The sequence below is a fragment of the Dichotomopilus funicola genome, assembly GCF_033296635.1.
Source record: "Dichotomopilus funicola strain CBS 141.50 unplaced genomic scaffold C8A04scaffold_19, whole genome shotgun sequence".
Taxonomy (NCBI): Eukaryota; Fungi; Ascomycota; class Sordariomycetes; order Sordariales; family Chaetomiaceae; genus Dichotomopilus; species Dichotomopilus funicola.
In genome coordinates, this window is record NW_026944040.1 from 284,273 (window position 1) to 309,239 (window position 24,967).

The following is a 24,967-nucleotide window of genomic DNA, read 5'->3' on the forward strand; positions in this document are numbered from 1 at the left end:
ATCACGAGTCCCGGCCCCGGCCCGGACCGGGTCCGATCGACCCACAGTCACTCAACAATCGGCGGCGCCCGATGCATTGAGTACAAAGCTACTCTTCGATTATTTCCTTCAAACCATTGTGTTCCTACACGTCGCTAGGATCACATGTTGGTACATTCCACCTTTAACCCAAGCCGCAGCCATCACAACAACCTAACTGTTGGGTCCCGCGCAATAGTGCGCCGGGCGTCCCCCAGGTCCCGGCTCCCTCTATGGTTGAGTTATTGATTTGGGACGTCAGGCCAGCTGCTCCATCCCGCGTTAAGCAGACCACCGATGAAGCAGGCTAGGAAGAAGGTCGGCCTGAAATCTAGCGGTAGAAGTCAACCGTGGGATGGGAGGTGCTCTTTTTTCTATGTTCTGTGTTTTTCCTCCGTCTGTTTCTCTTTCGTCCCCGGTGCTGCCCACTAGGAGAACCCCCTCGTGGTTTTGAGAAAGAAACCGAGTCTTGACATTGGGGTCGAGTTTCATTTCGCTTTTTAGCACACACAAGTCAGCATTTCACAACGCCGAGAGTAGAGCAAAAATGGCGACCCTAGATGGAGTCTTGCTTTGGGATGATTCTGTACAACGGAATCTAAAAACAAAACAAAGTCTAGTTTTTGACGACCCCGACTTCCGTTTCATTCTAAGCTTGGTAGAAATTATTAGCTATGCTCCGCTGAAAACATGCGATCCTTCCATCAAGCAACCCTAAAGAGCAAAGTCTTCTCGCTATACTTTACATTTACTCCATCTCAGCAATGCTAGTACGGAACCCACAGAGACCATTATTGCTGTAAACAGCACCTTTCTCAGCAGTGGAATTTATACTGTATGAGGAGAAAATCCTTCAACTGGCTGTCTCGCCCCTAGGAGACCATCACAAAACCACGCGGCGCAGTAATCGAAAACAGGAACAACTCCTGATGTCCCTCGGCAACCCGTACTGGCGCCTCGTGTGTCTCTTCCTCCTTGTCTTGATTCTCAGTCTCCTTCCCGGCTTCACCTTCTACCTTTTCTTCTTTTTCCTTCTCCTTTTCCTCTTTCATCTGCTTTCCGACCTCCTGCTCCTTCACCACTTGCCCCTTTCCATCCACCTCTACCACCACGTCCTCCGTATCTAGACTCCCGTCCTCTGTGTATTCCCACATGTCCTTCACCTCGCCACGCAGCAGGCCTGTTAGCCACAATGCGCCCGTTACGCCGGGCACTAGGTACAACAACGCCGGCTGGCCGTGGTTAAACACCAACATGGCGGTCAGCGTAGCCAACATGCCCGCCGCATACCCAACCACGGAGGCGTAGAAGTAAGGCTTGGGGAAAGCCGTCGCCGTGCGGGGCTCTGAGGCATCACGGACAGGGAAAAGCCGACCGATGGGTGTGGTCCAGAAGCGGTTGCCCCACTGGCCACGGATGTCGACGTAGAGAGGCTTAATTCGGCGGTGATCGGTTGTGGTGGTCGTTGTGCCGGCGGTGGTCTCGGCCTTGAGCTGGACGGGTTCGAGGCGGGTCTGGCGACGATAGTGCAGGAAGAGGTCGAAGCGCAGAGCTAAGGCCATCAACATCCCTGGGACGACGATATCGCCGAGTCCGAGCATGCTGGCGCCTGTGGGGCTGGTGAAAACAAGCTTGATGGGTGCGTCGATGTTCTTAGCCACGGTAATCATGTACGGGCTAGGAGGAAGGTCAGTCTGGAGCTGTTTCACAATAATAGGGTTGGTCCTCCTGACAAGGGTCGATACCTACGTGTAAAATACCATGATGACGTCGTAAATGAATAGGCTCGCTAGGACCATGGTGCCAATGGTGAAGGATGTCGGGGAGAACATCATGAACGAGAAGTAACACATGGCCGTACTAAGGATGTTTGACAACGCATTCCACGCGGTCAAGTGGTAGGCTATCGAAACCATCACTGCCAAAACATAGCCCAGCAGTTCGTTGAGCCCGAGCTCAAAGTTGAACACGGGACTACCAGAAACCGCAAGACGCACTGTCCACTCTTGGGTAACCAAGTAGCGCAAGCTCCACAGGAGGCCTGTTGAAAGAGGTGAAAGCTTCAAATTCGAGAGCCACCCAGGGAGTGGTGTGGTTTTCCCCTCCACGGTCCTTTCTTCCCCAGTCTTCTTGTCCACGACATAATGGCGCTTCTGGCTCGCATCGATGTGGTGTACAAATCCCTTGCCGTCTACCCACATCGTGGGGAAAACCAAGCTCGTGAGATTGCTCAAGGCATCGCCGGCCAGTGTACTCAGCCCAACAATAGACATGATGGACATGTATCCCCTGAGGATTGTGTTCAGGATGGCCGGATCCTGGAGCCATTGAATCAGGTAGTACAGTCCCATAAGGGTGGCCGCTAGCATGATGGGAAACCGGATTACGTCGGAGGCAACGAGACCTTCAATAAACTTCTCCTCTTCGCGCCTCTTTTCACCCTTTTTCAGCTTCGGGGGCGCTGCTGAGGGTGGCCGACGGAGAGAGCCATGGGCGCCAAGCCAGATGATGCTGAGGGCACTGACGACGACGAGAAAGTATTGCGGTTCAAGAAGCCTCGCAAAGGCAAATACCGGGGGTGCGCCGGGAATATCGGGAGAAGCTGGGGTTGAAGGCGACGATATGTCGGCCACGTCTGGCGGGCCTTGCTCTGAGGACATAGTCGCGTGGCCTGGAGGATGCTAGAAATTGAGTCCGGAGGACGGAATATCTCCGTTCAAATCTTGATCGAAAGACAGATTACCATAAATATTGGCGTTTACCCCTCAAAACACAGTCGGATGGGCGGGGGGGGTCGGTTGTTGTGAGCCCGAAGATGCAAACTTGTGAAACTTGATGTTGAATGTTGTCCTGATGGGAAGTTGTTTAAGTTCCATTTTGGGCGTGGCGTTCCTGCAGGCACCTTGTGGGGCGATCGCCTGAAAACGCCCCACGAGCCCGCTGAAACTGGCTCCATTACAGGGGTCATGTTTCCAGACCCAGACTCGCCAGACCTGCCATCATTGAACAATTCCACTTTGCAACCACATCTCGGCTAGAATCCATCCATCACCTATCCTTTCCGCGTTCAACAACTCGCAATGGAATCCGGGCCCATGTCGGTAGACAGTGCACCCTTGGAGCCGCCGGCGCTCCCCGAGGGGAACGCAAACGAACCAACGCACGGCGGGCATTCGCGATTCGAGGTCGAGCTCGAGGTACGCAGCTCAACCGTCCCTCACCTGTGTTGTCCCCAATCGTCTCACGTATTCCGTAAAGTTAACCAACCACATCCGCAGTTCGTCCAATCCCTCGCGAACCCGGAGTACCTCAACTACCTAGCCTCACGAAAGTTCCTAACGAACCCGGCGTTCATCGCCTACCTCGATTACCTGCAATACTGGACGCGCCCGCCGTATCTCAAATACCTAACCTACCCCACCTCGACACTCAAGACGCTGGAGCTCCTACAGCAGGAGAAGTTTCGCCAGGACATCATCAGCCCGGATCTGGCGCATATGATGATAATGGAGGGGATGAAGACGGCTGTGGAGTGGCACCGTGAGGGGTGAGCCTGGGTGGCCGGCGTTGATGAAAAGCGGAAAAGATTATTGGGAAGTCAGATCGAGTTCCCCCTGGCTTGGGACAGGCCGATGGACTCCGGCGTTGCGGGGTGGAAGTCAGGGCATTCATCCCGCAATGGCCAACCCGCGGGTTGAGGCTGGCTACGCAGCCGCCCACGACATAAGCGCGTCGCCCGTAATGGGCAGTTGGGGGAATCGGGAGGTGAAGGAAGCCGCAAAGAAGACGGTTTGAAGAGATGGCCGCGTTGGCACCGCTCAATGACATGTATTTCAGGCCCTTTAGCTCAGCATCACCCTCAGCAACAAGAAAACAAGATACCGACCCCCTGTATAACGCCTCGCAATGCTTCCATGAAGATTTGTCTTTCTGACACCCAACACCAATACCCCCCTTCTCCTCCCACCCACTCAATTCTCCCTCCACCTATTCCCACAGGTCATACACTACCACAACGGTCAGCCATCATATCCCACCCTCACATTGATAGACAAGCAACAAGGGTAATAGGCAAACACACACCTTATAAAACGTAGTCATCGGCTCATCCGCACTGCGAATCTGAACCTGGAAAAACGCCGCCTCGTCCCCCGCGCAATCAGACGTCGGACACTGCACCCGGCCCTTTTGCGCATTGTCCCACGCCCCCGGCCCGCCAAACACGTCTTCTTTCTCCTTGCGCGGGAAGTTCTTGCGCGAGAAGATGGGCATGTCGATGGCGTGCTGGTACGGGCAGGTGCGGCATTCCAGCCGGTTGCCGCCCGTGTCCATGCGCGAGAGGATGAGAAGGTTGGCGCAGTAGGGGCAGACTGGAGGAGGTGTTAGTTTTGGTGGGTTTCTTGGATGGGGGGGTGATGGGCTTACAGAGAATTGGCATCTTGAAAGATTTGGGTGTCTACGGAGATTCGCTGCAAGTGTTTGTGGTCAACAGTGTCGTCAACCCGGGGCTGATCTTTGTTTTTGACAAAGGTGTGGGAAATGAAGTTGTTCCTTAGAATCAAGGTAGAAAGCTGAGTTCAGGAAGAAGTCTCAACTGAAGGGCTTGATCGCAGACTCAGTGACACATGCTTGGGATGAGAACTTGAATCTTTGGTTGTGAATCTTTAAAGTGGGCCTCAGGAACAAGACAGGTGGGGCAGAGAAGCTTAATTAACCCTAACCCCAACCCTAACCCCCATATCTTCTAAAGCCTTTGAGCACCCCTCCGCTCCTAGACTTGAACCCCTTTTCTGTGTGATTTTAATATGGCTAGACCGTCAATTGGCGTTTTAACAATGTTCATCTTGATTCAACATACAATAGATGTACTACTGTACATGGAACCCTCTCTCTCGCTCTCCTCCCCTTATCAAGACCCTTCGTTTCAGCCCCACCAGTGCTGGTGGGGTCACACCCTGTCACACTGCCACCTCCTGGGCCGCCAGTGGGCTGGTGCTGTTAGCTGACACGCCGAGACAGCCCCCCTAGCACCGACACTTCACATCGTCGAGCCTCGCCCGCATAGCCGCGCGGCTTGAATCTTTGCGGCTTTGTTTATTTTGAACACGAGAGATCTTTCCTAAGACCCGCCTGCCGAAATTTTTCCCTCTACGACCTTCCTTTCTCACCGCAACTTCGAGGATTACCCCTCCGCTCGTGGTGCTGTTCGGTGATCTCGACAGGAACACCAACCAACAACTCACGACGAAACATCACCAAGTGCGATCTACGAAGCAAACCTTGCGATCATGGCTGGCCGCGCTAAAGAGGAAGAGCACGAGGTTCGTCTTGAAAAATACCGTCCCTTCATTTTCAATTTCATCGCTTCCCTTAGTCCAACCCCCACTTCCCTCCCTCCGACTACGTAAGTAGTACTAACACGCTACCCCCCAGGGCGCCTCAACAAGCGAACTCCTAATCGAAGCCTGCCGGCGCAACAACACCGACCTCCTAACCGAACTCCTCACAACCCTCCACACCGACGAAGCCATCGCCACCGCCCTCAACACCACCACCACCGTCCTCGGCAACCACCTTTACCACGAAGCGGCCGCCCAAGGCAACTACGAGATCATCGACATGCTCCTGGACCAGCCCGGTTTCGAATGCGACCCGATCAACCGCACCGACGGCGACACGCCCCTGCACACCGCGATCCGCTGGATCAACAGCGAGCCGCCGGCACAGCGGGAGTTTGGGAACGCCCTGGTTGAGATGATGCTTGAGGCTGGGTCGAGCACGCGTACGCGTAACAAGGGGGGGCTGACGCCGCTGCAGTTGGTGGACCCGCGGAATGAGGGGTTGAAGGAGGTGATTCGGAAGCATGAGTATGCGGCGCTGAATGCGGGGGACTTTGTTAGTGCGGATGAGGTTAAGGGGGTGAAGAGTCAGAATCAGCCGCAGCAGCAACAGCAGCCGGAGGCTGGGGATGAGGAGGATGAGGATGCGGAGTTTAGCGGGAGTGATGAGGAGGAGAGGGCGGAGTGGGAGAGGCGGAGGAAGGCCAAGAGGGGGTAGGCCATGCCTCACTGCGAGATGAAGAAAGAGAGAGTGTATTACGCCGGATGGGACGAACAAACGGATCAGATATGGCTGGCGTATGGGCGCTGTGTATTTCACAACATGCACCGGAGCAAATGGACTCGGCCGGTATGGTCGACTTCCTTTTCATAACAGTCCCGCGTGTAATGTGTTGCTCGGTCACATAGTATGGGTATCCCAAAAACTACTTCATGACTGACGCATTGTAGGAGATCTAGGGGTCTATGTCATACTGGGTATCACTACAGCAAATAAATACTTCTCCCACCATCTCACCATCCCTTATCACTTATTTACCACACCATCCCTCATTACCACACCATCCCCCCCATCACAGCAACAACAGCAGCAACCTCCATCACAGCCCCCAACCCAACCTTCCCCCTCCCACTCCCCTCACTCCTCCACCTTGCCTCAACATACCCCTTATCCATCACCCTCTGCATCTGATTTCCACCTAACCTATGCCCGGCCCCAATCGATCCTATCTCCTCGGGAAACGTCCTCAAGATATCCGTACTCCTGCCCCTCGGACAAAACCTGACCTCCCACGCGGCCTCGACCGGCGACCAAGGGATCACAAACGTGCTGACATGGTCATCATACGCAAAGCTGTACGCGTCCGGGCAGACCCGCTTCGCGCGCAGCGAGTACTCGCTCGGTTTGCACACGTCGGGCGAGTTGTACTCCCCCGCGCAGCAGTCGGCCGGGTTGTTGGTTGCGCTGCAGGCGGAGAAGCAGGGCTGGAAGTTGGGCCGGGGGATGCCGTCGTCTGGGTATGGGAAGACGCCAGAGCCGGGCTTGGGTGGGGGGTATTGTAGCAGGTCGAAGGGACACCAGGCGCGGACGGTGCCGTCGGTTTGGGAGGACTCGTAGGGCATGGGGAAGCTGGCGTTGGCGTTGAGGTTGGTGGATTTGGGGGAGGGTCGGGTGGAAGTAAAGAAGGAGGGGGTTAGGTAGCCGGCTGAGGCGATGCAGGCGATGTTGCTGAGGTTTGGTGGGATCCAGGAGGTGTTGGAAGAAGGGTGGTAAATGATGGAAACCGGGAGGTTGTAGCCGTCAACGAGGGAGATGTCGTAGAAGGTTTGGTCGTTGTTGCTTCCGCCTCGGAAAGTGAATTCCGACACCGTCGTGGGGTTCTCTCCCTGCAGTTTTGCCGTCTGTCAGCCCAACAATACCCTTTCCATCTACCGTATCTCAGAAAAGAAGAAGAAAGACATACCGAACCAGTACAGTTCCTTCGCCCACCACAATCCCCCGTCAAACACGCCCCGCCCCGCCCATTCACCCCTTCCGCGGTCCTCGGGCCCGTCCCATCGGCGTTAAACGTGCAATTCGTCCGGCCCCAAACCCTCCCCGCCCAGTCCGAGCTCAAAAACATCACCCGGCTGGTTCCAGGGACCAACTCAAACCCATGCGATGGTGGGCCGACGCCGGTCTGCGTGACAAGCCCGGGCCATATTGACTCTTCACAGCTGTTGGTGATGGTCAACTTGATAGGGGTGCGGTTGCTGAGTGCCCCGACGGTGGCGTTGCCGGTTGAGTTGACGTTGCTGATCGTGGGGTCGGACAGGTCGGGGTTGTCAAAGCCGGATGCAGCTGCTCGCCCGCTGAGGAGAGATAAGGAGAGTAGAGCCCCGTTTGCGAGGGTGTTGATTCTATTCTTCCTTTTTCGGGTTTGACGGCTTAGCCTGGGAAGTTGGGGCCGTTCGGTCGACATTGGCGGTATAAACAGCGTTAAACTGGGTGGAATTCAGTAGGGCTAACTGGCTAGGGCGTGTAAGTCCAGGAAGGCTTCGAGAATTCGCTGGATATGCGTCGTCGGAGGCCTTGTGAGGTGAGTAAACAAAAAGATAAGATTTGCGACAAGCACAGTTTAGTATCCAAGTCTGATAACGATACTAACGAGGGGAGGGACAGTGGCCAGGACGAAAACTAAGTTGATAATATTCCAGGAAACTCCTCTATCAAGAGCGCGTAGTATAGACGAGGACGAGCAGACAAAAAAGTAAAAAATAAAAAGAGTTCAACAACCGGATTTTGACCAAACCCTCCCAGATTCCCCCAAAAGCGACATCATTCACCATCTCTAAATAGAAATCAAATCAAGAAGGGGGAAACGTGACCATCACATCCCGCCCCTGGGGTTCCCAACTTCCTTGGCTTTGCTGTGCGCCTTGTTCGGGCGGTTAAGAAGGGTGGAAGGGCAAGGGAACGGGTCAGAAAGGTCAAATCATGCGAGAGAGGAAAGCGTTGTCTTCGAACCAGGCATTGACCGGGTTTGTTGGCAGCCTATGACGCAGGAACGATTGGCTAGTCCCTAGCCCGAACCGAGACATGCGGCGGGTTCCTGGTTTTCGCGCCTTCGGGGGGAAATGGGGCGGACGCAAATTCGGGATGAACTGCGTTGAAACCGCTGAAGGGAGTGTCCCTGAAGAATATGGATGAAAATGGTGGGGGGAATGAGTGGCAAACCCCATTTTATGCCCGATGGCTGGGATGAAGCATACAGAAGGTAGTTCGAAACGCTCGACCTATTCCGGCTCGATCAAGTAACTAACCTCTTTGTGCGCCAACATTGATCCCACATCTCCGACGACATTTCCTCGCCCGCATCTTCGGTACATACATGAAAAAAAATAACAGAGAAATCGCCATTTCTAGACTGCCCTCTCCGTTCATGAAGCATTATATCACCTTTTCCATCCCACAAACCCACTCTCCATGCCCCTAATCCAAGGTCGCACATTTGCCCATTTCTCAAATGAGTGAGGTCAAACAATCACCGCCCAATCTACCGCCCACCATCCATCAAAATCTAGGGCAACATCGCCCTGGGCGCCAAAAACAGTATTCGAGGCTCACATTTGCCTGCTATGCGAAAACCCATTTTACTTCAAAGAGGTATCACGGTGAAGATTTGATGCGAGCGCGAAATGAAAACCCAGTCAACTCCCGTCGGCCATCCGACTTGACACGTTCGTTCCTTTCCGTCCTGTCCCCTTTCTTCTATCTCATCCTCTCCGTATTTACCTGAACCGTGCCCGGCAGCGGCCCATAACCTCGCCTTGGCAGACAAGCTCGGCGCTGAATTCAGAGCCGTCAAGGGTTAGGTAAATATCGAAGTAGACGCGGTAGAACGTGCCCTGCGGTGTGTCCATGCGCTCGAAGTCTTTCTCCAGGTTCTTGCGGGACAGATCCGACGTGAGTGTGACAACTTCCTTGATGCCTGTTTGGTACCATTAGCAAATGAACATAAAATACAGACCACGGCACGGTGGTGAGACTTACGCGGATCCTTGGTGTATTCTGGGCAGACATCGTCGTCACAGGCGTACAGAATATCCTCGTACATGAGGGTCGCGCCAGGCGCAACTTGCCGGAAGAAAGAAACCTTGACAGGCTCGCCAATCTTGACCTTCTGGCCTTTCTGGACGAAGATTTGACGGGTGAACTTGCAACGGTCCTTGCCATCGAGCGACGGCACGCGATACGCCTCAGGGTGGTAGCCCTCCTTAAATGGCTGCAGCGTGGCCATGAGGTAGTGCCGACGAGCGATACGGTGGGTGATGACTCTCTCGGTGATACCGGCGGTGACGGCGCCCTTGACGATGGCGGCAACGGAGTCCATGGGCCGGACGACCTTGGACTGAAACTGCGGGGGGACGTGGAGCTTGATCTGCTGGAACAGGTATTCCGACGCACCAAAACCACCAACCACCAAGATGTTCTGAAGCGTCCGGTTCTGCGCCTGGATAGCGATGATCTGATTCCGGACAAGCTCCAGGATACGGTTGACCACAGGCTCGAAGCACTGCAGAATCTCCTCGTTCGTGAAGGTCATGTACCCTTCCTCGATGCCGGCTTCGGGGAACTCGGCTTCGATACCCACATCAACAGCCCACTTCTGACCGTTATTCCGGAAGTCGGCCTTGATGCGGTTCTCGAAATCCATGATACACTTGGCGTACACACGACCTGCCGTCTTGGAACCGTCGGGCAGCTTCATCTTCCGAATCTTGGTCCGCAGGATGTTGCTGAAGTTCCGGTTCAAGGCAGTCGAGCCGCAAGAGTCACCGGAACCGGCTGTGCATTCGGCCACCGTGAAGGGGTTCTCATCCTCAACTTCGTACGCGATCAAATCCACCGTACCACCACCGCAGTCAACAATGAGAATGGCATCGTGTACCTTCAGGTTGAGCAGACCGGTCTTGGCACAGAAAAGGGAGGCCGCTTCGGGCTCGCTGACAAGTGTCAGGCGGTTGTCGTTCTCGTCCCGGAGGAATCCAGCTTGGATGGCAGCGGCTCTGGTGGCCGCCTTGCCGGCATCGTTCCAGATGGCAGGCACGGTAAGGTAGTACCTGATGTTCCTCTCTTCACGGTTGAACACCTCTCCTAGTGTCTTTTGGAGAGCTGCCCTCATCGCTTGGCGAAGCTTGAACAGGTAGTCGGCGGCCACATCGATTTCCGACTTTCCGGGTGGAAGAGGTGGTAGGTTAATGGGATCGATGTATGTGTTGCCCGACAGCATCAGCTGCAGCTTGAACCATTCCACCTTTTGCACACCAGGCTTGGGATACCCAGTCGGAGCGAGGGCATCGGCGATATCGGGGCCCCAGCCAACGACTTTTTGGTATTGATCATAGTAAAGGACGGTCGGAATCTAGGTGAGAAGAAAAGATACTCAGTCAGCACGGATGTCCACACATGCAATCGTATTCAGGGGTTGTGGGGGACAGGTTGGACGCATGCCCGCTCACCTTTTGCTTTGTGTATGAACCAGCGCCGGGCCACTCGGTGATGATGTCTTCCTTGGCCTCGTTGTTTGTCGCAAAGGCAAACGCGACACCTGAGAAGGTGGTACCCTAGGGAGAGAGAGAAGCGGTGATTAGCACAATGCGTTGTTCGTGTCGCATAAAGAGAATGGAAAGAAAGACAGGGAGAAAGACGTCGAGTAGAAAGGAGGAGTCGCTTACGAAATCAATGCCGACAATCAACTGAGCTTTGCTCCGGCTGCTACCCTCGACCTCGGCGGCGGTGTTGCGAGCGTACGGCGCAGCAGGGCCAGCAGGTTGTGGCGGCGGTGCCGGCGGATAGCCGGTCGGGCCAGCGTAGCCGGGAGGACCGCCGGCGACAGGAGGGGGGCCGCCGCCCATCACCGGGGGTGGGTACCCGGCGACGGGGGGAGCGCCCGTGTTGATGGGGGGAGGACCGTTGAGCATTTGCGACGGTGGAGTGCGGGTCGGACCTTGGTTCGTGAGCGGACTGGTACGGCCGACGGGGCCAGGAGGGCCAGGAGGGAAGTTTGCTGAGTAGCTAGGCGGTCGCGGACCAGCACCTGGATGATTCATTGGGAGACTCGTCTGGGACGGGTTGGATGCACTCGACGGGGCGGGACCCGGTCGCGAGGGGAACAGCGGCGGTATTTGAGGGGGACCCGGGGGCGGGGTCGAGGTCGGGGTGTGCAGCACGCTGGGGCTGGGACTGGCACTCCCCTGGGGCGGGTTCGGGGCGCTCGATTTCCGTTTGAAACCAAAGCCTTTCAGGCGGGAGTTCAGAGAACTCATAAGGGAAAAGGTCCGGTGGGAAGGAAAAAATTAGGGTATTAAAAAGGGTGACCGAGGGGGGCCGTCACCTACCCAGGACCTGACCAGAGGGGGTGGTGGTAAGACCGAGGGAAGGCTGCGGGCGGCGCCGGGCTGGGCAGGCCTCAGAAAGAACAAGCTGAACGGGGGGGGAGGTGCGAAAATTAGCTGTTCGATGACTGGGGGTAGGACTTCGGGTTGCAGTGGGTGGGTTCGCGGTTCATCGGCGAGTGGAGGGCTGGAGGGGTTGTCGCTGGTTTGGCTGGTACTGCTTGGGGTCGGTGTGGGCGCGGCTCGCAATGCTCAGAGAAAGTGGTTGGTCGGATCCCGTCCCATCAAAGAAGTCGTCGAATCTCGGCAGGCCCCAGGTCTGATGTGGCTGAGGAGATGGCTGCCGTGCCTTTGCCCCTGCAAACCAGGAGTGAGTTTGGTTCAATTCCTGACCGTCTGTAGGGCTGAGCCTGTTGGTCGCGAAGCACAGCCAGCCCGGGAGTGGGGAAGAGCTGGGTTCTGGTCGTTTTCAAGGTGTTCCGGGCGGTGTATGGGCAATTTACTTCGAGACGCCGTCAGCGACGGAACGAGGTGGATGGGAAAACAATGCTTTCAAGGGATCAAAGCGGCTATGGATTACAAGATCAGGTGCAATAAAGGCCAGTATTGTAAGCCCAACTCGAGGGAGGAGCCACCCGCTTCGCCTTCCATAACCAAAGCATCAAGCTGGAACACTGAGGCGTGCCTTCCAAACACAGAACGATTCGCCCCCACTTGCCCACGGTTTCCAAAGTTCAGGACGGTGGGACAGTGAGAGATACGGCCTGCAGGGGTCACCAGGAACTTCGTTGGGTTGGGATTTCGGCCAAATCTTTGTGGGCTTCCAAGGTTGTCAGGCAGAACGTCCAACTCGAGGACTCTTGGTTTGTTGTTTGGTGCTTGAGCAACCTAATTACGGGGCGGGGAATGCATAGCGGTTGGTGAATTGGGTGATTGCGAAGAGAGATATGGAGTATTGCGTCTTGAAGTTAGGGCCCGTCTTGAGGACCTGCAGCCAATACAGGGCGGCCCAACGGGCCTCGATGTCTACAGTATGGACATCGAGGTTGCGCAACAGAACCTACCTCCGCATAGGACACCTCTTATGGGTGTTCTTGCAGTCCTGGCCCGGACGAGCAAAGACTGATGAAGTGTTTCACCATCCGGTACGATCAGGTTGGCTGCTTGGTGGTTTCGACCCGAACCGCCAGCATTTGTGGTGCAGGTGCCTGACCTAAGCCTGAAGCGGGGCTTGCGGATTGGGGGAAATGGTAGGACCTTCTCGTAGGACTTGGGGACTCGCACGTTGAGCCGGCGGGACCTGTGGCTGAGGCCCGCTGCTGCTTGCCGCGAGAGCGCCAATCAACGTCAGTGGGCCCCTCTCAACCTCATTGGACAAAATCTTCCCTTGGACCGCCTGGGCGGTCCAAAGTTCCTCCTCCCTGCCTTGTCAGCCGCATCAACGACAAGACACGGGCATCCGCAGGATGATGTTGACGTTATGGAATCATCCAGGACGTGAACCGAGATGCTTGGCCTGCCGCTCGCCACTGGAGCTTATTCAGACCATTTTGAATCAACCATGTAGTGTAGGTTCCATCTTCGACCAAAATCGCGAATGTGATACCTTTTTGGGATGAGCAGTGGTGGCGGTCTTCAAGGGAATGGTTTGATTGTCAGCCCCTGGCGCTTGAGCAGTTCAATGCAAGGTGGCTGATCGCAATGCGACGCTATCGATGCAAACAAAGAATTCCTTCCCCAACCCAGCCAAAGCAGCAACCACCAACTCCTCGGTCACAACCTCACTCTAAAAGACAGATGCATTCGCGGCATCATTCAAGGGTGGAAAGTGATTTTCCAAACCCGCCCCAAACATGCATCGGTAGTGAAGAACGGCGCGCTGCAGTTTCACTTGAGTTACGCTCGCTATCCCCGAGAGCTCGAGCGGCGAGGACTAGTGTACCGCGGAGAACCAGCTAACGATTCTGTTGGCTGCCGAGTGGTGGTATTCGGAGTCTCCAGCGGCACAGCGACACACATCGACTGCCGCATATACCCCGCCATCCGGCATCAAAGGAGATGCTCCTAGTTGAAACCTTCGTGAGTGTAACAGCAGCTTCAACCGCGCGCGCAGATTGGCCAGAGATACTTTTGGCAAGATCAAATTGCTCTCAATGCCAAAGCCTAACGACACGGTTCCGTCGGCATGAGCGACGGTGCCATCCTTGCCTTTAAGGTATCACGCTCGGTCGATTCGTTTTCATGTACTTCGTAACCAGCGGATGTCGTCAAGGGATCGGGCTTGCCGCTGCGAGGTCCTTGTCTGCTTCCGTCATGGCTAGGATTTAAAGCTGTATCTGGTTGAGGCGGAAAATGGCATCCTCAAAACAAGGCCTGTCCAAGACCTTTAACTAATAGTTAGTTTAATCCTTTCGGCCCATATGATATGCACCGAAGGCGGCGAGTAAATGTAAGACCGAACTGTGCCGCTCATTCATCTAGCGTCACATTGAACCTTTGTCACCTTGAAGTTCGAAAAAGTACTTTACTTACTCTGTACGTGCAAGTTCTCTTTTGGTCCGGTTGCCCTCGTCTCGTTCGAGCGTGATCTTACTTCTCGGTCCGGGAACGACTTTAAAACTTCTGCAACCGACCGGGGCTGCTGTGTGTTGACAAGGGTCTCGGAGAACCACGCTTCATGGTTCAGGACTGGATCTCGGGACGAAAACCCCTCTTCAAATGTTCGGCTGTTCCAATTCACAGTCCAAATACATTGCATTCAAATATTGTTTTTGCTATATTCTACGTTGAAAGGGACGTGATTGGAGTTTCGGGGGGCAGCATCGCAACATCTACCGTGCCGGACGAGACACATGACAGAGTTCCCGGGAAACTGTAGTTACCTTGTACTATGAAGACTTGAGTGTGTTGGTTACACGAAAGGCGATAGGTCATTTCGCTCGTCTCGGGTTCGGATTCAGTGCAGACGATTGCGGGAGGGCATCGGGCCGACTTGTCGGATCTAACACTTCGTTTGTCCAGCGACGTTGGCGCCGTCCCTGAGTGTTGAAGGCTTTGCGGCTTTCTCACCAAAGTAAATCAAGCCTCGCACACTCCGTATTTATTTCGGCACCGTGAGAAAATACGTCCGGGGTGGTTGAGTGGTTTCAAGATCTCACCAAAACCAACAGTTCCGAGATAGATTCCACACGGCAACTTAACCTCTGTCCTTGAGTCTTGACAACCAACCCCGTCCGTCTTTAACCATGGCGTCTCCCTCATCGGCCCTCATCGGCGCTATCGGCACCAGTCAACCCCTTGCACAACCGATCTCCACACCCAAATTTGTATTAGGGCGGTCTGGGGGCCAATGGCTTTTTCAAAACTTGGTTCCTTCAGTCGTTTCTACCCACCTCTGCGTTTCCATATTGATCGCGTTCTCGAAAAGCCGTCCATGTATCACTTTTCCCGCCGCCGAATCGCCGGAAGATCCCAGAAGCGAAACAAGCGATAACCGGGCGCCCCATGCGATAGCGAAAACGACCTTCAAGCTAAACAACGCCGGGAAACAGACAAGTGGATAACCCTTTTAGTGCCAACCGCTGGCGCGTCTACGGTTCCAGGACCCAGGACAGCAACCTCCGTCGTTCGGCCCTTCCCTTCCCGCCTTGCGTCTTTTTTGTGTCCCCAGTGACTCCGTCGACGTACTCCGTACCAGGAGGCTGGAACCCAGTGTCCCCGCAGCGAAACCTCCAACGTGGACATTTTTCGTCAGCAACTCGGCGCGTGAGGAGGGGGCATCCATGGTGGGAGCGTGAAGGCGTTTATGGAAAAGTGAGAGAGGAAAAGAATTAGGTGTTGATGAATCAGCCCTGACCTCCGCAACACGCCAAGGCCGCTGGGGGTTTTGTTCTCTCCGGATCTTCGGGAAGCCAATTGGGTCTCCCTTCTTCCGGGTTCGACGGGCTGAGGCGAACTGCAGCCATCGCCCAAACTAACACCGCATAATTGGCCGGTTCTCGCAGGCGGCGTTCGCGGCTGCTCGCTCCGCTGTTTGCGTGGTTGCGAACTGCGCGGGTTCTTACTGAGAGGGAATTTCAGGAAGAGCCGGTACATGCGGGCGCGGGCTCTTTGATGCTTGAGCAGTGCGCAACAGCAGCTGCAACCCACCAATCCATGATCTGCTTAGCCGACTGACATCCCAATCCGGGCCGTTTTCACTTGGCCCTCCATCGAGTCCCCGTCGGCTGCAGGGAGCCGGCCCCAGCACGACCCCACGAGTTTCCCAGCCGCTAAACCACTCACGGACAATCCCCTGCAACCGTCACAACGTCATCCCCAAGCTTGCCCGGCGCCTTGGGGCGTCCGGCCGCTGTTAAGAACCCACCACCAGCAGCGGCCGGTTGCCAAAAACCCAATTCGCGCAACTATCATGATCTTGTATCACCTAGCTTGGTTTATCTGTGTTCCCTAGGGTTTCTCATCCTCACATCGGTAAGTTTTTGGTTTGTTCTGTTCAGCGCATCCCCCGAGCTTCCCCAGGGGGTAGACGGAACTCCAAGGGAAGGGAAGACCGACCTGGGGTAAGCTGGAGGCTGCTGTCAAGTCGCACGCGAGGCCAAATTTAGTGCCCCGCATCAGCTACCCGCGCCGCCATCAGAATGCCCCTCCATCCCCCACCAACAAACAATTCTACGACATTTGCATCATACCAACAGCCGCTCCTCCGAGCTCCTGCGCTTGCAGCCGACCCGATTACCCCCTGCATGGATTTCTCAAACATTTTATCTTGCAGCTAACAGCGCCCTTTCCCAGCTCTTCTTCCATCACACTGCGCGTCACTATTCGTCATCTCCCGTGAAGCCTCGCATTCCTGCTCAAAACGCTGTCCACTATTTCCCTGCCCCATCCAGCCACGAATCGAGAACTTGCGAGTATCCACACCCCTTTGCGACCGCAGCACCTCTCTCCAAACCGCTCGCCATGGCCCTCGAAACCGAGACAGACTCCATTGTCCAGCAATTCGAATACTCGGACAATGATGTCAACAAGGCAGTGAAGGAATTCCTCCGCCAAGCGGGTAGGTGTTTTGTGCGGGATTCTAAGCGCACAGTGTAGGAATTGGCCGTGAAGAGTATATCGCTAATGTGTTGCGATGGTCAGACGAGGGACTCGAGAAGGATGGGACAAGCTTGAGCCAAATTCCGACCTATGTCACAGCCGTACCCAATGGCACTGAGAAGGTACGTTCGGAGGAATGTGAGACAATGCCGGCGTGCACCCCGTTCTAATGTTTGCTACGACAGGGGTTGTACATGGCCGTCGACCTCGGTGGTACGAATTTCCGCGTGTGCTCGATCCAACTGCTCGGCGACGGCACCTTCAGCCATACGTACAACAAGGTCGCCGTCCCGAAAAACTTGATGGTGGCTAAGAAGGCGGAGGATCTCTTTGCCTTTTTGGCTCAGGAGATTAAGAAGTTTCTTGAGGAGCATCACAGCGAGGATTTTGAGCACCACATCCGTCGTCGCATGACCGTCAGCTCTCCAGATGGATTCCGGGACGAACACATCTTCCGCATGGGGTTCACTTTCAGCTTTCCCGTCAAGCAGGTTGGAATCAACAAAGGCACCCTCATCAGGTGGACCAAGGGTTTCGACATCCCCGATGCCATCGACAAAGATGTGTGTGCGCTTCTGCAGGCCGAAATCGACAAGCTCCATCTCCCAATAAAGGTGGCTGCTCTCGTTAACGATACCGTCGGCACGCTCATGGCGCGCTCGTACGCCGCTCCGGGAAAGAATGGCTCTGTGCTGGGTGCCATCTTTGGCACGGGTACCAACGGCGCTTACGTCGAGAAGTTGTCGAAGCTAAAGAAGCCCCTGGCCGGCGACTACGACCAGTCAACCGGGGAGATGGTGATCAACACGGAATGGGGCTCGTTCGACAACCAGTTGAATGTCCTGCCGACGACCAAGTGGGATGCTTCCCTGGAGAAGGACAGCTTGAACCCCGGTTTCCAAATGTACGAGAAGCGTGTTTCGGGCATGTTCCTGGGCGAGATTCTTCGTCTCGTCGTTGTCGAACTCCTGAACAATCCCGAAGTCTCTTTCTTTAAGGACGAGAACTCGAGCTCCAATGACCGGGGATCAGTAACCATCATTTCGCGGGACTCGGGTCTGTTCAAGCAATGGGGTCTGGACACAGCCATCATGTCAACGGCCGAACTCGACCAAGATCCAGAGCTCACTGGCCTGCGTCAAGCTCTCGAAAACAACCTCCACGTCTACGCCCCCGCGTACGAGGATGCCCTGGCGTTCAAGAAGGTTGCGCACGCCATTGGCCGCCGCGCCGCGCGTCTCTCGGCCGTCGCCATCGGCGCCATTGTACTCCAGACCGGCAAGCTCAACGACAAAGACGTGACTGAAGAAGACCCCATTGACATCGGCGTCGACGGCAGTCTAGTCGAGCATTACCCAGGCTTCCGCCCCATGATCTACGAAGCCCTGCGCGCCATCGACGGCATCGGCGAGGAAGGCGCCAAGCGCATCCGCATCGGCCTCACCCAGGACGGTTCCGGCGTCGGTGCCGCCCTCATTGCCCTCGTGGCCGCGGGCATGGAGAAGAATGCGAACGCCGAGTACATTGGCGAGCTCCGCTCGACTTCCAAGGCTGCTGCCGCTACGGACGGGTCGGCGGACGAGAAAGCAACCAATTCGGACTAGAAGTCTCGTTGGTTGTGGTCGCGAGCGGCTGCCCGTCATTCTAGGTCTGCGATCGAGGACCGGTTGACCAGAGTATGTGACGTCATGTAACGACAATGTGGGCGTAGCCAGACCTACATACGTGTACTACGCAGGTGCAGTTGCCTGTTGACGCAAGTCGTGACTGATTATGTGGTAACCTACTGCTGCAGGAGGTCACACGACAGGGGTCAAAGGGGACTGTGTGGCGTCTGTGAGCTGGGATGGAGTAGCTGTGTATACGTTAAGATGTTTCACATCCAACTGTACGTTGTGCTGTTATCGTTGCTGTTTGCATTCGGGAGAAGAGCTGGGTTTTGGGTTCAGCAATATGGCTTTTTGCATCGTTTCCGGGCGCGTAATGCATCGAATAGGGCTCAGAAACATGTCAGATCTCAAGGACGGAAAATCGTTATAGGGTTCTGTCTTTTTGCAGCGAAGAAAAGCAAGCAAGAGGAAGACAATAGGGCGCTACACGAGCAGGTTGGGAATTGGGATGGTATGGGGCGTGGGGAGGAGGAATCAGCGCTGGTTTGCTTTTCATAAATAAGCCTTCTCCGTTTGAGGTGCCGGCAGCTAGATACCTCAGTTAGCTACTTGGCTGCGCTGATTGTCGGTACCTTGTGAGCTAGGGGCTCAGCGTAGAGTAGGTGTCTAAAAGTATGTTTCAAAAACTGGAAGGGGTCGTCCGTCGTCTGTGTGACTGTGCGTAAAGTGTGTTCATCGGCTTGTTTCTTCTATGTTCTATTTACACCTACGTCTTGCCCCCTTGGCTCGAACGTAGGTAGCGCCCACATTTCTAGCTTGTCACTGCATAGCATGCTGTCCATCCAATGACACCGGAACCTCACGCCACATATCCATGCAACCCAGGCGGGATACCTGCTTATCCAAACGTAGGCGAGGTGATCGCCCCAACAACCATCGGGCCAATAGACCCGCACCTGGGTCTCCTGTCCTCCGCGTCCAATGCGCTTGTTACGGCCCAAAAGCAGCCGAAGGATACGTCCTCTCCCTCTTCTTGCGTCCCGTCGTAGAGCTACTACGTGAGCTAGCATTGGATCCCGACGCAGCGGGCGGTCCGTTCCCACCGAGTCCAGCCGTCCCTGCAATTGATATTGGTGGTGGTGGCGATAGGTGCTGTTGGGAAGCGGTACCAATCAGACTGGTATTGCTATTCCTGGGCGCGGTCGCTGTGCTGACCATGTCGGCGGGGAGATCGTTCCATTCTGTTTGAGGGCGGGCGTTTTGGAAGGAGAGAGAGGAGGCGCTTCCGGCGGGTGAAGGAGAGAGGGTTGTCGGAGAGCGGCGGGGTGGGGGCGCAAGTTTGCCGGTTGATGATGGTGCAGCAGCTGCCGCTGCTGCAAGGAGTGGTTGTGACACCGGGCCAGTAGGGGGTGTTGCGGCTGTTGTGTTTGATACACTCTCTGGAGCATGAGTGCCATTGATATTTGCAGCTGGCCCGATATGTCTGCGCACGACCCACGCCGTATCGGGTCGTAACTTGAAGTAGTACCCCTTTACCGGCTCGGCGCCTTCGCGCGTAAACCCCCTAGATTCATACCACCGAAGCCCTTCCTCATTCTCGGTCCAGACGTGAGCGTAGACAGTCCGTGCGTCAACGTTGCTCCCTGCCGCGGGTAAGAGAACCGCAGTCGCGATGATGTGTTCAAGCGCAGCGGCTGCAAGGCCCAGCGAGCGATAGGGAGAGAGCAGGGTAAGGGATTGGATATAGATAGCGTGATACGGTGTATCAGCCGGGACGACGGGAGACTTTTGTGGATGAAGTAGCGCGGCTGGGTGAGCCAGGGCCTGGCCCTGACTGTCGAGATACGGGTTCGGCTCGATACGACAGATCAGACCTCCGATGACCTTGGGTGTGTCGGCGGCCGAGTCCTGCCAGAGGATGGCGCGTGAGAAGAGCCCGGACACGGCGGGATCTAGGGCCTTGGCGTAGAACGAATCAGGGTAGGCAACGGGTAAAAGGAGGGAGTTGATGCGTCGGAGAGCGGGTATGTGGTGTTCTGCGAGCGGCACGACGGTTGCGCCTGAGGGTAGGGAGGGCGGAACTGGCAGAACTGGGACGCCATTGGGAGGAAGTGTGATAGAGATTGGGGCGGAACTGGGACCTGTTGGGTTGGGAGCAGAGGACGCTTGCGCGGAGGGAGGAGGGGGAGGCGCTGGCGGTGCTGGTGGTGACGACGATGTTAGCTGTGCATCGACATTGGTGTTCGTTGGCGGGGCAGTCGAAGCCGATGGTGGGGCAGCATATTCGGGCAGACGCCGAGGCGTGAAGAATGAGCGGATCGAAGACTGTTGGGCACGCGACATGGTGAGATGCTGGAAGGCCTGAGCGGTACCTCCCCCGGGGCCGGATCGTGTGGAAAGGGTTGAGAAGTTGTCCTGCGACCCACAGGGCGAAATTGGAGGTTCTTAAAAAAAGAGTGAACGTGTTCTTCGAACGATCGGCCCGCACCCGGAGGCCTTGAGCCTCGATTTTTAGCAATCATCACATGACCGACCCAAATCGTAAATCCTCCCACGGTTGAACAATATCACAATCGCGCTGTACTCCTACAGCCAAATACCATACCTTTCATTAATTGAACATTTACGCTGTAGCGGTCTTCGACAGTCATGGAGTTTACCGACTCCCTACAGCCGTCGCTGTCTACACAGCCGTCGCTATCTACTGCCGCGACGTCAATTACGTCGGACGAGCAGGTTCCAGTAGTCAAATTCACAACAATAAAGGAGCTTTTTCAAGAGATCAACGCGACTTCTAGCGATGTTTTAATTGTTTCAGGTGAGTATTTTCAACTTCTTATAAATGTAATAGAATATTTTATTAACCAGATATATATAATTAGACATATCCCCCAACGATGTAAATGAAATCCATCGTGCAAGAGATGAAGCCTGTCGAGGATTTCGGCTGTCGTACCTTGAGCCCTCCACAAAGAGGCTAGAGATTACGATTCCGAATTCGCCACATGAAGCCGCTCACGGAGCCATTTATGCCTTTATCACCCACAAGATGATCACAATGGGACTCGCCAGTCGGTGGAAGGTGGAAGGCGCTACTCGGTACACATCCACCCAGAATAACAACAGTGAAGCTGAATCAGATAGTGCTGGAAAACCAATACCAGACCGCCCTAGGAACGGATGGCCTACCTTAGTCATCGAGGCTGGGTATTCCCAGTCTCTGGCGAGCCTAAGGTCAAAAATGGAGTGGTGGTTTGACGCCTCTAACCATGAGGTCAAGATTGTTCTCCTCGTCAAAGCCAACCGGGTTCAACAATCCATCTTGATCGAAAGATGGGAAGAGGGACCTAGTACAGCTCCTCGTCCCGGCGCAACAACCACACGATCCGTTACATCAACCATCGGGCCAAACTGCCGCCAGGAAATCACCATCACCAAGGACACAAGCAGCAGTCCGCCGCAATACCAAGTTAATAGTACTGATTTGGTACTGTCGTTCCGGTTACTTTTCCTCCGTGAACCGGGCCCCCAGGAGGGGGATATAGTGGTAACAACTGCGGAGCTTCAGTTGTGTGCGGCGCAGATCTGGTATGATGTGGTTTAAGGCCTAGTTATCTGGTCATTGTTTCCCAGCCTCCCGGCCGCCCACCGCCTTTTTTTGGCCCTGGCAGAATTTTGGCCACAGGCGGGTTCGCTTTGCGGGTCACTCAGCGCCGTGCGGCTGCGTTGAGGCCCCAAGATCGCATTGAACTTGCGCAGCTGCTATTCATCTATTGTCGAATGGAGAACAATAGGTATAGAAGATTTTGGTACCCCGTTCCATCATCATCCTCACCAAACCTGAAGCTGTTTATCCACATCGGTGCCGGCAGTGGGCCAATCCAACAATAGCGTACCTTAGCCTGTAATTCGGGATTGTCTGCATGCACAACCTATGGCCGGTTTCCACTGATGAGCCTCCACCAGGTGGGCAACCAGCCGGCCGCCTCATTCCTTTCAGCGAACCTAACTGACCCACCATGACAAAGTACATTAGCAACGGCTTCCATACCTGAGCTGGATCGCATTGCCACCACCAAACTTCCCCTCCTTCATTCAACCGTTCATCAAGAATTCCAATTCATTTCACTCGGGTCTCGCAAGTGACCTAATTGTCTTCTCATCTTTCTTCCCCATCGCCCCTTCTTTTTGAGCCTCGGTGTTCGTCGGGCTGGCCTGTCGCAAACCGAGCGCAGCAAGAGGCTGAACCCTGGCCTTTTTCGCCCATTTCCGATTGACGCTACTGGGCCTCGCGCCAGAGCACCCGCAGCGACACCGAGCGAGGCCCAAAAATTTGGAGGCCGGGTCAACCAAGCTTCGACGGCACTGCCTGCCGCTTGGATGACAAGCCACAACACTCTCACGAGACCACCGACTCTCCGTTCCCGCCTCCACACAGCCACCATGTCGTCGGAAATTGGGGAGACTGGCAAGGCCGGCATTGTTGTCGCGTCCGAGGATGCGGCTCCGGCCGAGAAACTTGTAAGTCGACCATCGCCCTTTCCGCGGGCCTTCTCGTTCGCCTTGGGGAATCCGCACACTCCCGGCTTGCTGACCCGCCCCCCTTTCCCCGTTACAGGCGCATTCGCTGGTCGACGACCTGCTGTATAACGTTGTCCATGACCTCCTCCTAAAAGTCCACCGCGACGAGAAGATTGCCCGCGCCAATACGGCCGCCATCAAGGTCGAGAAGCTGGCCAAGAGCACCAACGCCGACCCCAAGCCCGACGTCGAGATCGAGACCGACGCCGCCATCTACAAGGACGGCCGAGTTACCCTCAAGAGCAACCCTCTCAAGTCGACGAAAGAGATCCTTTGTTCGAAATGTCACCTCCCGCGCCTTCTCCACCCGACCGACGGCAAAGGTGCCAAGAAGCCTGACCCGGGTGTCATCTACTGCAAGAAACACCCTTATATCGATAAGCAAGGTTACGACATCTACGGCCAGACTTGGGTCGCTCCCGGCCCCGGTCGCGGCAAGAAGAAGAAGGACCAGAAACTAGACCCGAATGACCCGAGCTCGCCCGCTACTGGCCTCGAGGGCAGCGCGAAAGATCGACCCGCCAATGTGCTCAGCTACCCCAGCGCCACCTGTCCCAAGTGCAAACGCTGCATCCTGGTGACGCGCCTCAACAACCACATGGGCTCATGCATCGGTAACAGTGGCCGTAACGCGAGCCGTGCCGCCGCCCAAAAGATCAGCAACGGCAGCAACGCCGGGAGTCAGAACAATGACAACACCCCGCCCGGCAGCCAAAAGGGCACGCCACGCCCGAGCAGTCGCGCCCCGAGCCCGCGCAAACGTGACGGCGACGAGTTCGACGAAGACGCGGAGGACTCGGACACGACCAGCAACCACAACGCCGCGGTCAAGAAGAAGAAGTTCAAGCCCTCCAACAACAAACTCACCAAGGTCATCCTCAAAGCCAAGAGTCCCGCGATCGCCGGCAACACCAAGAAAGAGGCCAAAGCCAAGGGTAGTTCGTCCCTCAACGTCGAGCAGAAGGCCAGCAACGACTCCAAGACCAACGGTAACCACAACGCCAAAGACACCTCCACTGTCGAGGTCGCCCCCAAGAAGCAAGCCCCCAAGTCCGGCAACGCCGGCGGTGGTAACAACGCGTCGCCTGCGAAGAAGATTAAACTGGGCTCGTCCAAGCCGCCCCTGTCATCATCTGCCGCGGGCGGGAAGAAAGGAGGGATCAAGCGGGATCGTGACGTGGAGAGTGAGTCGTCGGGGACCGTGCCATCGCCCCCTCCTCGCTAATCTTCTTTTCACGATCCCGTTTCGTCTCCCCTTTCCCTTTTCTTCTTCGTCGTGATGTCTTTTTAACGGGCTGCATTTTGTGTCATCAACGAACGGCATGGTCTTTTGTCATTTGGTCTTTCTACACATCGCATCGGGCGGTTTTAAACGGTGTTAAGGGGGGTCGGCGGGCTGGGAATACCTCTTCTGCGTTGGCTTTTGATTGATATGTTCCAATCTTCCGTTTTGTTTTTTCTCTCTCTCTCGGGGTTTGACCTGGCTTTTATGGAAAGGGCAGGTTGGTCTAGGGCCGGCTGGTTTGGTTCGGGCAGGGCGGTTTGGCGCTCTCAAGTTTCACCCCCCGTTTGGTGTTTTTCTCTGCATATACGCGGGAATTGAATTGATACTATGAATGACCTCCATGGCGGTTGGGACATGCACGGCGATCATCATCCTGGGTTGTTTTCTTGTCTCGCCTTGTCTTCTTTTGTTCCCTGGTCCTGTTTGAGACCGACGTGGGGAAAGTGGAAGTATACAGAGAGAGTTTGTTGACCCGTGGCGCGGATGGATAGCACGAGCAAGGCCAATGACTGGTAATATGTTGTTTGGCAACGTCGGGTTTAGCTCCGGTTTCGTGCTCCAACCAGTTGAGCGTAGAGCGGCAGTTGGATGTGGGCTACAATACGGTGATGGCTCCCCTCAGCTTGTCCTTTACTCTGCCTGCTGTCTGCCGGCCC

At 55.4% G+C, this 24,967-nt stretch overlaps 10 protein-coding genes across 10 annotated transcripts; 5 read left to right on the forward strand and 5 right to left on the reverse strand.

The window, feature by feature from the left end:
- Window positions 1-890: 890 nt before the first annotated feature.
- C8A04DRAFT_11021 (signal peptide peptidase-domain-containing protein) lies at window positions 891-2,678 on the reverse strand (the record flags this gene model as incomplete). Its single annotated transcript, XM_062776805.1, has 2 exons — window positions 891-1,695; window positions 1,768-2,678. The coding sequence occupies 2 exons, from the start codon at window positions 2,676-2,678 to the stop codon at window positions 891-893; spliced, it is 1,716 nt and encodes a 571-aa protein (XP_062638397.1).
- A 420-nt stretch (window positions 2,679-3,098) lies between these two features.
- On the forward strand, window positions 3,099-3,569 carry C8A04DRAFT_36157 (SOH1-domain-containing protein; the record flags this gene model as incomplete). Its single annotated transcript, XM_062783424.1, has 2 exons — window positions 3,099-3,215; window positions 3,297-3,569. The coding sequence occupies 2 exons, from the start codon at window positions 3,099-3,101 to the stop codon at window positions 3,567-3,569; spliced, it is 390 nt and encodes a 129-aa protein (XP_062638398.1).
- Window positions 3,570-3,989: 420 nt separating this feature from the next.
- On the reverse strand, window positions 3,990-4,456 carry C8A04DRAFT_27276 (uncharacterized protein; the record flags this gene model as incomplete). Its single annotated transcript, XM_062780245.1, has 3 exons — window positions 3,990-4,025; window positions 4,102-4,388; window positions 4,444-4,456. The coding sequence occupies 3 exons, from the start codon at window positions 4,454-4,456 to the stop codon at window positions 3,990-3,992; spliced, it is 336 nt and encodes a 111-aa protein (XP_062638399.1).
- Window positions 4,457-5,306: 850 nt separating this feature from the next.
- C8A04DRAFT_10964 (uncharacterized protein) lies at window positions 5,307-6,075 on the forward strand (the record flags this gene model as incomplete). The annotated part of the gene is made up of 2 exons (XM_062776778.1): window positions 5,307-5,339; window positions 5,452-6,075. 2 exons carry the CDS (start codon window positions 5,307-5,309, stop codon window positions 6,073-6,075), a joined length of 657 nt encoding a protein of 218 aa, XP_062638400.1.
- A 335-nt stretch (window positions 6,076-6,410) lies between these two features.
- C8A04DRAFT_27278 (pathogenesis-related protein 5) lies at window positions 6,411-7,819 on the reverse strand (the record flags this gene model as incomplete). Its single annotated transcript, XM_062780246.1, has 2 exons — window positions 6,411-7,244; window positions 7,322-7,819. The coding sequence occupies 2 exons, from the start codon at window positions 7,817-7,819 to the stop codon at window positions 6,411-6,413; spliced, it is 1,332 nt and encodes a 443-aa protein (XP_062638401.1).
- Window positions 7,820-9,128: 1,309 nt separating this feature from the next.
- On the reverse strand, window positions 9,129-11,666 carry C8A04DRAFT_10994 (bile salt-activated lipase; the record flags this gene model as incomplete). Its single annotated transcript, XM_062776793.1, has 4 exons — window positions 9,129-9,328; window positions 9,391-10,762; window positions 10,860-10,964; window positions 11,076-11,666. The coding sequence occupies 4 exons, from the start codon at window positions 11,664-11,666 to the stop codon at window positions 9,129-9,131; spliced, it is 2,268 nt and encodes a 755-aa protein (XP_062638402.1).
- Window positions 11,667-16,697: 5,031 nt separating this feature from the next.
- C8A04DRAFT_36162 (uncharacterized protein) lies at window positions 16,698-18,439 on the forward strand (the record flags this gene model as incomplete). The annotated part of the gene is made up of 3 exons (XM_062783425.1): window positions 16,698-16,794; window positions 16,878-16,957; window positions 17,021-18,439. 3 exons carry the CDS (start codon window positions 16,698-16,700, stop codon window positions 18,437-18,439), a joined length of 1,596 nt encoding a protein of 531 aa, XP_062638403.1.
- A 996-nt stretch (window positions 18,440-19,435) lies between these two features.
- Window positions 19,436-20,788, reverse strand: C8A04DRAFT_10959 (uncharacterized protein; the record flags this gene model as incomplete). Its single annotated transcript, XM_062776775.1, has 2 exons — window positions 19,436-19,563; window positions 19,615-20,788. The coding sequence occupies 2 exons, from the start codon at window positions 20,786-20,788 to the stop codon at window positions 19,436-19,438; spliced, it is 1,302 nt and encodes a 433-aa protein (XP_062638404.1).
- Window positions 20,789-21,094: 306 nt separating this feature from the next.
- Window positions 21,095-22,049, forward strand: C8A04DRAFT_36164 (uncharacterized protein; the record flags this gene model as incomplete). The annotated part of the gene is made up of 2 exons (XM_062783426.1): window positions 21,095-21,263; window positions 21,328-22,049. 2 exons carry the CDS (start codon window positions 21,095-21,097, stop codon window positions 22,047-22,049), a joined length of 891 nt encoding a protein of 296 aa, XP_062638405.1.
- An 839-nt stretch (window positions 22,050-22,888) lies between these two features.
- C8A04DRAFT_36165 (uncharacterized protein) lies at window positions 22,889-24,251 on the forward strand (the record flags this gene model as incomplete). The annotated part of the gene is made up of 2 exons (XM_062783427.1): window positions 22,889-22,966; window positions 23,064-24,251. The coding sequence occupies 2 exons, from the start codon at window positions 22,889-22,891 to the stop codon at window positions 24,249-24,251; spliced, it is 1,266 nt and encodes a 421-aa protein (XP_062638406.1).
- Between the last annotated feature and the right edge of the window lie 716 nt (window positions 24,252-24,967).